The sequence below is a fragment of the Mchenga conophoros genome, linkage group LG1 (genome assembly GCF_057382185.1).
Source record: "Mchenga conophoros isolate Kocher_MC1m ecotype Shallow Benthic linkage group LG1, M_conophoros_male_GT1.1, whole genome shotgun sequence".
Taxonomy (NCBI): Eukaryota; Metazoa; Chordata; class Actinopteri; order Cichliformes; family Cichlidae; genus Mchenga; species Mchenga conophoros.
The window spans coordinates 36,194,870-36,207,505 of NC_140526.1; the positions used below are offsets into that span (position 1 = coordinate 36,194,870).

The 12,636-nt window shown below is 41.8% G+C and overlaps 1 protein-coding gene across 1 annotated transcript in view; it reads right to left on the reverse strand.

Moving 5' to 3' along the window:
• The window catches only part of otog (otogelin), a 60,440-nt gene that overhangs the window by 11,376 nt on the left and 36,428 nt on the right, over positions 1-12,636 (reverse strand). Inside the window, exons 29-41 of the mRNA XM_085245494.1 lie at positions 11,902-12,180; positions 10,742-10,859; positions 7,735-7,814; positions 4,371-7,084; positions 3,398-3,575; positions 3,062-3,213; positions 2,882-2,971; positions 2,610-2,796; positions 2,201-2,421; positions 1,863-2,001; positions 1,468-1,656; positions 508-717; positions 251-355 (exon numbers count right to left, since the gene is read on the reverse strand). Coding sequence (XP_085101620.1) covers positions 251-355; positions 508-717; positions 1,468-1,656; positions 1,863-2,001; positions 2,201-2,421; positions 2,610-2,796; positions 2,882-2,971; positions 3,062-3,213; positions 3,398-3,575; positions 4,371-7,084; positions 7,735-7,814; positions 10,742-10,859; positions 11,902-12,180 — 4,662 coding nt within the window. The remainder of the gene's footprint in view (positions 1-250; positions 356-507; positions 718-1,467; positions 1,657-1,862; positions 2,002-2,200; positions 2,422-2,609; positions 2,797-2,881; positions 2,972-3,061; positions 3,214-3,397; positions 3,576-4,370; positions 7,085-7,734; positions 7,815-10,741; positions 10,860-11,901; positions 12,181-12,636) is intronic.

The following is a 12,636-nucleotide window of genomic DNA, read 5'->3' on the forward strand; positions in this document are numbered from 1 at the left end:
TAAGAAAGCAGTGGGTTTTTGTTTGGTTTTTTTATTCGTCTTTGAAAACTGCTCTGCAGTTTTGAATGTGCAATGTTGTCTCTGTAAACTATGACATTTCTTAAGGCATTACAGTAAATATATTATATAAAATAATTCCTTGTGTGCAGTACTTACACAGCACTTAAACTACAATGTGATAGTTTTAAAAATGTGTCATCATCTGTCAGTGATCACAGTGTACATAATAAGTGGTCAACTGGAAACTCACCACAAACATAGTCTGGACAGCAGGAGTCCTGTCTGTAGTATGACACCAGCTTCTCCCCATATTTGCACTCAGGAGGGAGCTGGTCACACAGACTCTGGTTACATACTGCAAAGTTAGAAATCCCATTGTCTCATTAGATAGCTCATTCTTTTTTCTGTTTATTATGTCATAAATCAAAACAGTCTCAGGTCTAAAGAGTAACAGTTATTGATTTGGAGGCTATCTTGCATGTTTCAGACAAAAGCACTTAAACTCACCACAGACTTTTTGTGGGCAACAGCTGGTGTCATCAGCCAGACTGATGATCACCTCCCCTGCTCGACGGCACGCAGGCGCCACCATGCTGGAGCAGTTGTATTCCACGGGAACGATGGTGTCATTGTCGCAGCGGTACATGCAGCAGGCATCCTTCGAGGCTTTCCAAACCTCACCATGTGCACGAGGAACACCACCGCTGTCAGTGCAGGCTGCAGACAAACATACACTCTATTTTAGATACACATGACTACAATGAATCTTTTAAAGCTCAAACAGAATGTGGTTCAGCTGACTGATGCTGATTCAAATGGGAAACTTTCCCAAACTAAGAAATAATTGTATACGAATGACCTTTCACACAGATTTCAATGTAGGGCTATATTCATAGAGTATTTATAGAATTGTGCTTTTGTTATAAGTTGGATGTGCATTAGTTTCTAAAGATAATGAAATGGGTCTGAGAATAGACGACAAGACAGAAGACAAAATTTCAAGTTATGCATTTCAAAGTGCATAGAGTTAATGAGCTGAAATTTTGAGAAAATAACTCAAAATTTAAAGTTAGCTCTGCCAATCAGGATGCTCCATGAAGGTTCATTTCCTTGTCAGCTCCCAATGCTAAACAGGCAGGTCAGAAATGAGCAAACTTTCAAAACAATGGCAATTTATTCATGTTTACTATACATTGGTAGCTCACTGTGGAATCTGCTACCAGGTAAAAAGGTAATGATGCTATTCACACACTTGATTAGCAGAGCTAACCCACAATTTCAGCTTACTAACTCAAAATTTTGAGAAAATAACTTGAAATCTTTTCTCCTTTTTCATAGGCAAAAACAAGTTTCCTTAGACTAAACAGTTGCATAGTTCTCAGCATTTTCTTCTGATCCCATCACAATAATCCAATACACAGACCTTCCCTTCTTGCTTTGTGCTCTGTTGGTAAACTGGGCTCTTACCGCATTTGTCAGGTGGGATGCAGAGTGCAGAGTATGGCCGGTGAAGGAGTGTTCCCTCAGGGCACACACAGCCCTCAGTCAGGCCAGAACACTGATCTGGGTCAGAATCAAAGTCGTGGTTGGGGCAGGACTGAGACGTGCAGGCTGGTAGACAGGCCTGATACCTCAGAGTATTGGGACACACAAAGGCTGCAGGAGGAGACGCAGACATGTCAGTGCCATCAATCCATTATTTAGCACTTTCTCTAAAAACAGATCAATGGGATTAACTGGAGACCAAAATCAAAGCAGAGTTGCTCAGATGGAAGCGAATATAACAGAAGTTGTGACAGCTGGACATTAAACTAAAGTGTTTGCTTGCTACACAACAAGGTTTAATCTGACAACAATCTTACGGCAGTAATTTGGACTCCTCCACTCAATGCAGATATTGAATTTGTGACAGGAAGCCACATAAGCAGCCAGAGCCACACACTGGTTGTTCACATACTCCGAGTCTCGTACCCAAACCTCACAAAACGTGGTGGGTGGGACCTAAAAACAAAGAAAGAGCAATAGTAATATTGTTACATAAGTATATTTGAATACCCCTATTTTGTAATTATATTTGCAACAATCTGCAGTCATTTAAAATGATATTTTTGCTCTTTTGACATCTTCTACTCAGAAATAACAGAAAGCTTCCCTGTAACTAAACACATCTGGAAATGAATGAATGTATGGATTTACATACAAAGGCATGGCAGGGGGTAAAGGCCTGGTTCTGCAGCATGAAGAAGCAGCTGGAGCAGTCACTGGTAGAGCAGTTGAGCTCACGGCGGCGGCTGTGGCTGATGTAACTTGTGGTATTAGGAACCTGCCAGCTGTCGATGAACACAGCTGGATCCTCACTTTCACCCACTGTGGTCCCATTTGCCAAAATCAGGTCGTTTGATGGATCTCCATCACAGAAGCCTAAGACATGCATTTGCATCATGAACATCACCTCAGTCGTGACATATCATGACATTTGTGTCCACAAAAGTGAAATAATGTTTTGATGGTGTGCCGAGAAAAACAGGGTCACTATGCCACAGGTTTTAAACCTACCAGAATGATATCTTTACTGTGTAATGTTAAAAAGAAAGAAATGTTTTTTTTACCACAGAGGCCCATGGTGGGCAGTTTGTTGCTGGAGCTGTCAGTGTCGATGACCATCATCCCTGTACTGTGGTACCACTGTAACTTAAGACCGGCCGGGCTGCGGATCAGGTACATGTTGCCTGTGTCGTAAATCTCAAAGCCGTACTTTTTGAATCGAGGTTTAGCATACCGTGAATTGACATACAGCTGAAAGAAAGCATCAAGAACTAAATGTCATCACGTAGATTTTTATCAGTGTTTTAGCTTTAATCAGAAGCAGAGTATCTCCTACCCTCCTCTGCAGCCTGTTGATAATGATGTGGTTGGATTTATGGGTGATGTTGAGTGCCACCAGACACAAGTTGGTAAAATTCCAGAAGAGCTTTAAAAAGCAAAAGAAACTCAGATGACAGAACAGAAACTTTTGTCCAGATCACTGTCAGAGCAACTGGCATGTGTGACATTTACTCACTGGTGACTGTGAGTCAGCGGGACACTCCTGAACCAGAACACTGACAGTTTCATTGGGCAGCTGGGTCACTATAAAAGAGGCAGCCTTGTAGATGGCAACGCTGTTCCCATCAAATGTGATCACGTTCAGATCAGGGAACATTGTGCATCGACCTGGCACAGTAGGGATACCAAAGAGCACAGTTAAAGATAACAATCTGCCAAAGCCAAATATTTATGGGAGACATTTAAGAATTATCATCATTCAGTCAGAGCAAAATTTAAAAGTGTGGAGCAGATTTTCTTGTAAAAAAAATAAATAAATAATGTGTTTCCTTCATTTATGTGTTTTCCTCACATGGACAGTCCCACTTAGGGCAGCACTTGTCTCCATTTACGAGGATAGCAAAGCCAAGCAGGCCACAGTTTGGAGGGTCGGCAGTGTAAGGGCAGCTCTGGGATTTGTTGAACAGGACGAGCTGGTTGTTGACACAGATGTACTTGGTGCAATCATCAACGATCTCTGCATATGGAGGCTGGTGCAAAATAACAAACAAACAAAAAAAACCAATAAAAATCAAAATAAAGGTTATTTGTTGTTTGTAATTAGGAAAGTAAAACCATGTTTTTTGGCATTGCAGTAACCAGTGAGCAACACTCAAGATTCACGTTCTATTATCTAAAAATATATTTAGTTGCAAGATCATAATTAGTAGATCATAATTGCATAACAGACCAGATTTAAGTGCACCTTAAATATTTAATCAGATATCTAAGCTTAATCTTTAGATGTTCTGTGTCTGAAATAAGCATGCTGTGCTAAACCAGGAAAAACACAAAAAAGGAACAATTCTACAGTCCTAGATATTCAGTCAGGACCACTAGTCAAAAAAGGCTGAAATTTCCCTCTGCAGGAAATATTATATATTATATTTATATAATATATAATATGTTTACAAATATATTATAAATATATTATATTTGTCAGCTTTGCTTTGTCCTGGCAATTCCCTTCCACACAAAACCATGAAGTTCAGGAAAGAGTAGCAAAAATAAATCCAGTGCAGAACAGAGAATACAAAAAATACAACAATTCAGACACTGCATAGAAAGAGAAGCTAGGATGAAGGTGGGTTGCAAAGTGGCTTGCAGATGTGCAGCAACTACAGGTGGGCAAAAGAAACTTAAAGCATGCTATCTGTGTAAAAGAAGAAGCAGATGCAAGCACTGAGATCAGCTGATGTGCTATTACTGCCTGAGTTTGACTTTGTAGCCTGCCTGAAGTAATCCAATAATAAACTGAAATGAAGCTGAATAATAAGTGAGCCCACCGTGCACATCCTTGTAGGTAATAAACTCATAGATGTTGCTCCCTCTGTTGTGTGACTGGTTGTTTCCGCTGGTGTGTGAGGAAAAGCCAGCGCTGGAGATGTTGCTTCACTTGGACTCGTCCGATCAACTTTATCCAGCACAGTTGTTTGGACTTTAATGGCTGATGGACGGGAGGTTGTAGCAGATGTGGGAATACTGAGTTTTTGGGTGGAGCTCACCACATCAGGCACTGGTGTCACCGGTTGGGATGCAGATGGTGACACATCAGTCTCTGTAGTTGTTGAAGTTTCCTCAGATGTGGTTGGCTCTCTGTGGACTGAAGTTGGTATAGCTGTAGATGTTGTGAGTGTAGTTAAAGTAGGAAGAGGCAGTGGAGTAGTTATGGTGGTCGAGTGAGGTTCTGCTGTGGTTGTGTCAGGAGGTTTGGTTGTTTTTGCTGTGGTAACTGGCTCTGCTGATGTTGTGATGGTTGTAGTTGTCACTTCTGATGTAGTTGTTGTGTCAGAGCTTGGTGTGACAGTTGGTGGGCTGACAGTGGTTGATCTGGTGGTTACTGCTGCTGGCCTTGTTGCTACTGTTACCCTAGCGGTGAATGGCCTGATGGTTGCACGCTCAGTCGACGTGGTTCTGGGAGTAATTCTTGTTGTCACAGGAAGTCTGGGTGTTGTCCTGAGGGTGGTCGTCTGTGTGATAATGGTAGTTGTCAGAGTGGATGTAACCCTTGAAGTGGACACCAGCCGGGTGGTGACTTTGTCCAGGATAGTTGTTGTCCTAGGAGGTGCTGTGGAAGTAGTAGTGCCAAGTGGTGATGAAGATGGATGGGATGTGGTTGCAGATGTTGTTGACACCTGGACTCTGTCTGTTAGTGGATGCATTGTCTCTGTAATCAGTTGAACAATGACAGGTCTTTGTGTTGTGGTAGCAACAGTAGGTGGTGCACTTGCAGTTGCTGTGATAAGCTTTGTCTCAGGGGAAGAATGCATAGGCAGGGGTGTAGACAGTTTTTTGGTTGTGGTGGCTATGAATTTTGCAGTTGATATTTCAGGAGGTGTCCTGGTTTGGGCAGTGGTAGGTATCGATGCTGATGTTGCAGATGTTACAGTTGGCTCAGTTGTTAGTGGAACGTGAGGAATTGTGGTAGTTGCAGTGGACGCGACCACATGGACAACAGTTTCAGATTTGACCTCTGGTGTCGTCTCCACTGTGGCTCTGTAGACTGGGGTGGGGGAGCTCTGCCAATGAGAGGGGCGCCAAGGTTCTGAAATACTAATAGTAGTAGGTGGACCGGTGGAGCTATCAGTTATGGGGGATTTTGACACAGGAGTAGTTTCTATCAGGTTTGTTGTGATTATAGGAACTGTAGACACAGTGGATATTTTTGGTATTTCTGGAGGTCTTGAGGTTGCAGTGGCAATTGTGATGGTCATTCTGTCTGTAACCGGGACAGCTGCAGACCAGGAAGTTTTCTCAGTATAGACTGTAGATTTGGACAAAGGAGCAGTTGTGGTTTCAGCCTGTGCTGTGCCAGATGCAGGGGAGTCTGTTATAGACACTTTCTTTGTGATTGTTCTCCAGTCTGTAGTAGCTGAGGTAGAGGGAGATGGTACGTGTGTGCTTGGTGCAAAATGAGTGAGGGTTGTTGTCGTTAATTTGGGAGCCGTTGTTGTGGGCGTTGTCAGGTCTGTAGAGGTGGTGTGCAACATCCTCTCTGTGGTTACAGATGGTGTTATGATGTGTGGTGTTGTTCTAGTAGTAGTAAAAGGTGCAGCTGGTGTGACTAATTCCGTCATCTTCGTTGAAATGATTTCTGGCAAAGCTGTAGTTACTGTTTCCACAGAAGGAGAAGCTGGAAGAGCTACAGCTGTTGTGAAGGCTGTGCTTGGTGAGCCAGATGTGATGGATGTTGTAACTGTAGTTCCTTCCACTGTTGAAGATTTTGTTCTGGTGTCAGTGTGTGCAGAGATAGTTGTACTGGGAACTATAGTTTTTTCTGTAATTACAGAAGTTTCCGGGACCAGAGCAGGACTGGGGCTGGAAGCTGTGATGATCAGAGCGATCCCTGTGGAATGTGTTGTGGCCTCTGTGGTCTGCACAACTATAGGAGTGCTACTTGTGGTTGTCCCCTCTAGAGAGGTTTTGGTCGGAGCTGCAGTGGTGGTTGCTGACTCAGTAGTCACAGGAGTGATGGTGAATAGTGGCTGGAGGGAATCGGTGGACTTGGTGGTAGAAGTGAGCCAGAACAGGGGTGTCGTGGTGAAAGAGGTGCTACTTGTCCTAGAGGTGCTGGGACCAAAGGGACTGACAGCAGAGCTCAACGGTCCACTCATCCATTTTGTTGTACCCATAATAGTAGTGGGCGGAGCCACTGTCACTTTGACAGTTGACAATGGTTCCACCACCTCTGGTCTCACAGGAGTGGGCACTGCCGGAGGCATTGGGGGTTCTATTGTACTGGAAGGTTCAGGACTTGCAGAAGGAGAGATAATGGCAGGTGGTGTTTCTGAGGAGCTGGTGTGCAGACTCGCCTCTGGAACAGTGGAGGTGATTTTGGTTGTGGGAGCAGTGTGTGGAGGAGCAGCAGAGGCAGCAGTAGTGGAGGTGGTGGTATTAAAGGTACTGGTGGAGGCAGTAGTACTTGCAGTGGTTGTAGAAGTGGCAGCTGGCTGTGCAGCAGACGGTGTAACGGGCTGCACAGCGACTGGAACCTTGATACCTGTTCAGCCAATAAAAGGTTTGTTAGAGAAATAACAAGCTCAGAAAAGAGATACAGGTCATTAAGTGGACTGAAACAGTGCAGATGAGTTTGTTCATACTTTTAGCGTTTTAGCAGGGATATCAATGATTAGGTTAAATTTGAAACAACTGTAAATTCGTTTTCCTAAATGTGCAAAATTGTGCATCTAGGTGTATTACTAAAACCATAGCAATATTAACTATTAACTTGATTAACACAGAGAATTTAATAAGCTATATTACCTAACGCAAATATCAATGTAATTCGCATTTTTCATTTTTGTTATATTACTATATTATTGTGTTGATTTTACCTATAGCTTTTCTATAGGTTGCCTATTAAACAACACCTATTAACAAATTGAGGAAAGTATATAAATTTTTATAATACAGACACTAAGGTAAGATTTAAAAATGACAGAACAAAATTTTATGACTAACAGTTGAAACCTTTCAATGACATCCGAACAATATACATATATACCTTAAAAACCTGTTATTAGCTTTATTAGCAAAAATTATCAAGTATCAGTATCAGTGCTTACTAATATTTAAAAAAAACTACCAACTAACTAGTATGTTTAGCCTTTATAAATACTGTTCATCATAAAGTGTTACACAGATACTCACAGTCTTCAATGTACACACACCGATGAGTGACCTCATCCAGGACCATGAGTGGGGGACAGACAGGAAGGCAACCCTCCACTCTGAACAGAAAACAATTGACAGCTGAAACTATAAACTCTGCATCGGTACTCAGAGGCCAAAGCGTTAAGAGCTGTTAACAAAGGACTGCGCATACAAAATACAGTGGGGCAAAAAAGTATTTAGTCAGCCACCGATTGTGCAAGTTCCCCCACCTAAAATGATGACAGAGGTCAGTAATTTGCACCAGAGGTACACTTCAACTGTGAGAGACAGAATGTGAAAAAAAAAAAAAATCCATGAATCCACATGGTAGGATTTGTAAAGAATTTATTCGTAAATCAGGGTGGAAAATAAGTATTTGCTCAATAACAAAAATACAACTCAATACTTTGTAACATAACCTTTGTTGGCAATAACAGAGGTCAAACGTTTACTATAGGTCTTTACCAGGTTTGCACACACAGTAGCTGGTATTTTGGCCCATTCCTCCATGCAGATCTTCTCGAGAGCAGTGATGTTTTGGGGCTGTCGCCGAGCAACACGGACTTTCAACTCCCGCCACAGATTTTCTATGGGGTTGAGGTCTGGAGACTGGCTAGGCCACTCCAGGACTTTCAAATGCTTCTTACAGAGCCACTCCTTTGTTGCCCGGGCCGTGTGTTTTGGATCATTGTCATGTTGGAAGACCCAGCCTCGTTTCATCTTCAAAGTTCTCACTGATGGAAGGAGGTTTTGGCTCAAAATCTCACGATACATGGCCCCATTCATTCTGTCCTTAACACGGATCAGTCGTCCTGTCCCCTTGGCAGAAAAACAGCCCCATAGCATGATGTTTCCACCCCCATGCTTCACAGTAGGTATGGTGTTCTTGGGATGCAACTCAGTATTCTTCTTCCTCCAATCACGACGAGTTGAGTTTATACCAAAAAGTTCTACTTTGGTTTCATCTGACCACATGACATTCACCCAATCCTCTGCTGTATCATCCATGTGCTCTCTGGCAAACTTCAGACGGGCCTGGACATGCACTGGCTTCAGCAGCGGAACACGTCTGGCACTGCGGGATTTGATTCCCTGCCGTTGTAGTGTGTTACTGATGGTGACCTTTGTTACTTTGGTCCCAGCTCTCTGCAGGTCATTCACCAGGTCCCCCCGTGTGGTTCTGGGATCTTTGCTCACCGTTCTCATGATCATTTTGACCCCACGGGATGAGATCTTGCGTGGAGCCCCAGATCGAGGGAGATTATCAGTGGTCTTGTACGTCTTCCATTTTCTGATGATTGCTCCCACAGTTGATTTTTTCACACCAAGCTGCTTGCCTATTGTAGATTCACTCTTCCCAGTCTGGTGCAGGTCTACAATACTTTTCCTGGTGTCCTTCGAAAGCTCTTTGGTCTTGGCCATGGCGGAGTTTGGAGTCTGACTGTTTGAGGCTGTGGACAGGTGTCTTTTATACAGATGATGAGTTCAAACAGGTGCCATTCATACAGGTAACGAGTGGGGGACAGAAAAGCTTCTTACAGGAGACATTACAGGTCTGTGAGAGCCAGAGATTTTCCTTGTTTGAGGTGACCAAATACTTATTTTCCACCCTAATTTACGAATAAATTCTTTACAAATCCTACCATGTGAATACATGGATTTTTTTTTCACGTTCTGTCTCTCACAGTTGAAGTGTACCTCTGGTGCAAATTACTGACCTCTGTCATCATTTTAAGTGGGGGAACTTGCACAATCGGTGGCTGACTAAATACTTTTTTGCCCCACTGTAAATAGAAGGAAAACTAATCAAGGATTTTATTTCTAAAAGAGCAACACTGTCATAATTCTCTTTTTAAACAATATCATGATCAGCATCAGGAAAGTTTCAGCAACATCTCTGAAATAAACTTTAAAAAATACTTCAAAAATTTTTCATTAATATTTAAGATCATAAATTGTATGACGGAGCAATAATCCCACATTTCTCTCAAGTATAGTAATGATGGATAGCTCCCATAAGCGTATTTTTGTTGTTGTTGTTGTTGTTGTCGTCATTACAAGATCTTTTATTGTGATTATAAGATCCCAGTTTCATAATTATGTGATTCCCCCCAAGTTCTCATTAAGTATGAATTGAAAAATGAAATTTGTAAAGTTTCTGTCAGTTCAAACATCAGCTCAGCATTTTCACTAAACATGTATTTGCAAGTAGTCAGGTTGATTAATGTCATACTAGAGTAAAAATAGGATGGCAGTCTGGAAAATCAATGCAATTACAAGTAGTTGTGGCGACCAAGCGTTCACCCAGTGGTTGACTGTGCAACTCTCTGGCCAACCATTTTTGGTTGGAAAGAGATTACACAGAAGAAACTTCACAGTTAACCCAGAGAAAGACAAGCTGCATCGAAACAAGTGAGGCCCAACTCAGACTGACTGCAGTCACTGCTGGATGGGTTGGAGAAAGTTTGCAGGTAAACAAATAGATTGCCATTACGCTGCAATCAATCTGAATCAGTCTCCACTGATGAGCACAACTCGTTTCCAGTGTGTCTCTTTGCAGTAGGGAACTTGATTCAATTGGTAGCCAACTGATTGTCCTCTTGTTATATTCCTAAGTAAAAGCAAGGATCCCAAGCGCCTATGTCATTTTGAGGTTAAATTGCTGTGCTGCAGGAACTACATTACCATTCGTGAAAGTGTTTTTGGATTTCTGTTTCAAATCTATGAGGTTTGGTTGGGCTCTGAATGAAAACAGATTTGCAATTTTTGCAAATTTATCACAGCTAATCAGCATATTATCACAAACAGATTGATCTCATTTAATCACAAACTGATACTAGAATGATGCTATCTTATTGCTGATTTGATGCAGCAGAGTCACTTTGTGGATGCACATGCTTGAAGACCTGGTCCCAGTCTTTGAAGTCTTTAATGTATGCGTAGAACTGACTGTTCAAGCTGATAATTCTGGCTGTAATGTTCAAAGTAAAGGGGAAGATCTTACTGTGGGATGGTGATACAGGCTTCAGCGAACGGGTCGCTGCATGTCTTGAAACAGGGGCTGACGCAGGCGTCGTACCTCCACTGACAGCGAGGAGCTGGTGGGGCGTCTGGGTTTGGGCCTGATCAAAAACACACAATACTTATTAAATGCTTAGTAAGCTTAGTAAGCATTATGGTAATATGTGACAGTTTAATCACCCCTAAAGTTACAATGTACACATGGCTGAGAAACAATCAAAACAAGGATTTAGTATCATTCATTCATGCAAATATCATTCATTCTGTAAATTTACATTATGAAACAAAAATAATGCTCATTTTAAATGTTTCTGTATATTAAACATCACATTTTCTATCTGGACTGACTAGAAAAAGATCAACACCATTAGCATGTCTGTATCTGGACTGGCATTTACTGCCATCAGCAAATGTTGCTGATATATTTTTAGCATCAGTTATTAGCCTCACTGCCCTGTTAACAGAAAATATGAGCAGAGGAGCCAGTAGTCTTGACCCTTGGCACCACAGAGAAGCAATAACGACCCACTGAATCCTTGCCGATACCCGAGTCAAAAATATAAAGCAGCAAATTAACCCAAGGTCCCTAAGGTAAACATCTAAATAAACAGGATGTTGATATAGAAGCAAACTGAACTGAGCAAAGAAAACAAGAGCAGATGTAAGATGTAAAAGTGAGGTCAGAGGTCAAATGTCGCATGATATTTGAATGCAAACTATAATGTGATATTTAGAATCCTTACATAACAGTAAGGCAAATTTTAATGGATTATTAACACGACTCCCTCTACACTCCTACAAAGATTTACCAGAATTCATTTAAAACTTTTTGAGCTTTCGTGTTAACAGACAGAAAGAATATCACGCTTGCAAACGCTGCCAAAACAGTCGAGGTAACTAACATCTCTACTGTGATTTAACTCTAGAACATGCTGGAAGTCTGTTTATATGCAAGTCATGGTTCAAGTAAGTCTTTCACATCAAAAAAGTTAGGTTAGAAAAAGTTGTGCTTGTGAGGTCTTAAGCAGCCAGTTTCCAGTTCCAGCCCTGTCATCATGACCGCATTATTTTTTTTGTTATGATCATAAATAAAAAAATCAGCAACACTGATGATTACTGAGTGTTATGTGATGTGCTGCTGACCTGACAGTTTGAACAGCGTGGCCTTGCGGAAGCTGTCCAAGTGTTTGTATTTGATTAGGTAGAGGCGAGGTACAGCAGCATATAAGAAGAAGCCGGGTTTTGCATGGGACTCGAGTGAGTCATAGCCTGGGATCCAGGTGTTCCTGCGGAGGATGAAGGTGGCTCTTTCCCAGAATGCCTCGCTCTCCTGCCACTTGGCCAACGTCAACTGGCCATTGGGGCTAGCAGACAGGAAGTAGTTTGGCCTGTCAGCTGCCTCAAAGGAAACTCGTGACGTGTCTGAGTAAAAAAAAAAGAAAAAAATTCATAAGTATAAAGAAAAGCTCGCAAAGCAGAAGAGCTACTGTGATTATGTTTTTTAAAGGACAAATAAGACAAGTTGCTTGAATTTACCAGTTCTACTTATGCACAGTCACACTCTGGTGTTAAAAAATCTGAATAAGTTGGGGTGGAGTATTCTTAAAAAAACTGAAGAATTAATTAAAGTGTTTGAGGCTTAAAACGGATGAAAAGTGAAAAGTGAAACAAGGTACATCAGTGTGACTTCAAGGCGGAAGCAGAAACGTGAGCATTGATATTGTCATGTTTTTGAGTGGCAGGTTATTTCAAGTGTAACATTTCTATCAGCTCAGCAAATATCAGCAAACACAAAAAAATGGCTGCTAGCTAAAGGTATTGTATTCCTGATAAGAAACGCAGGACTGGACAGGAAGAATGGCTTTTTTTAAAATCAGA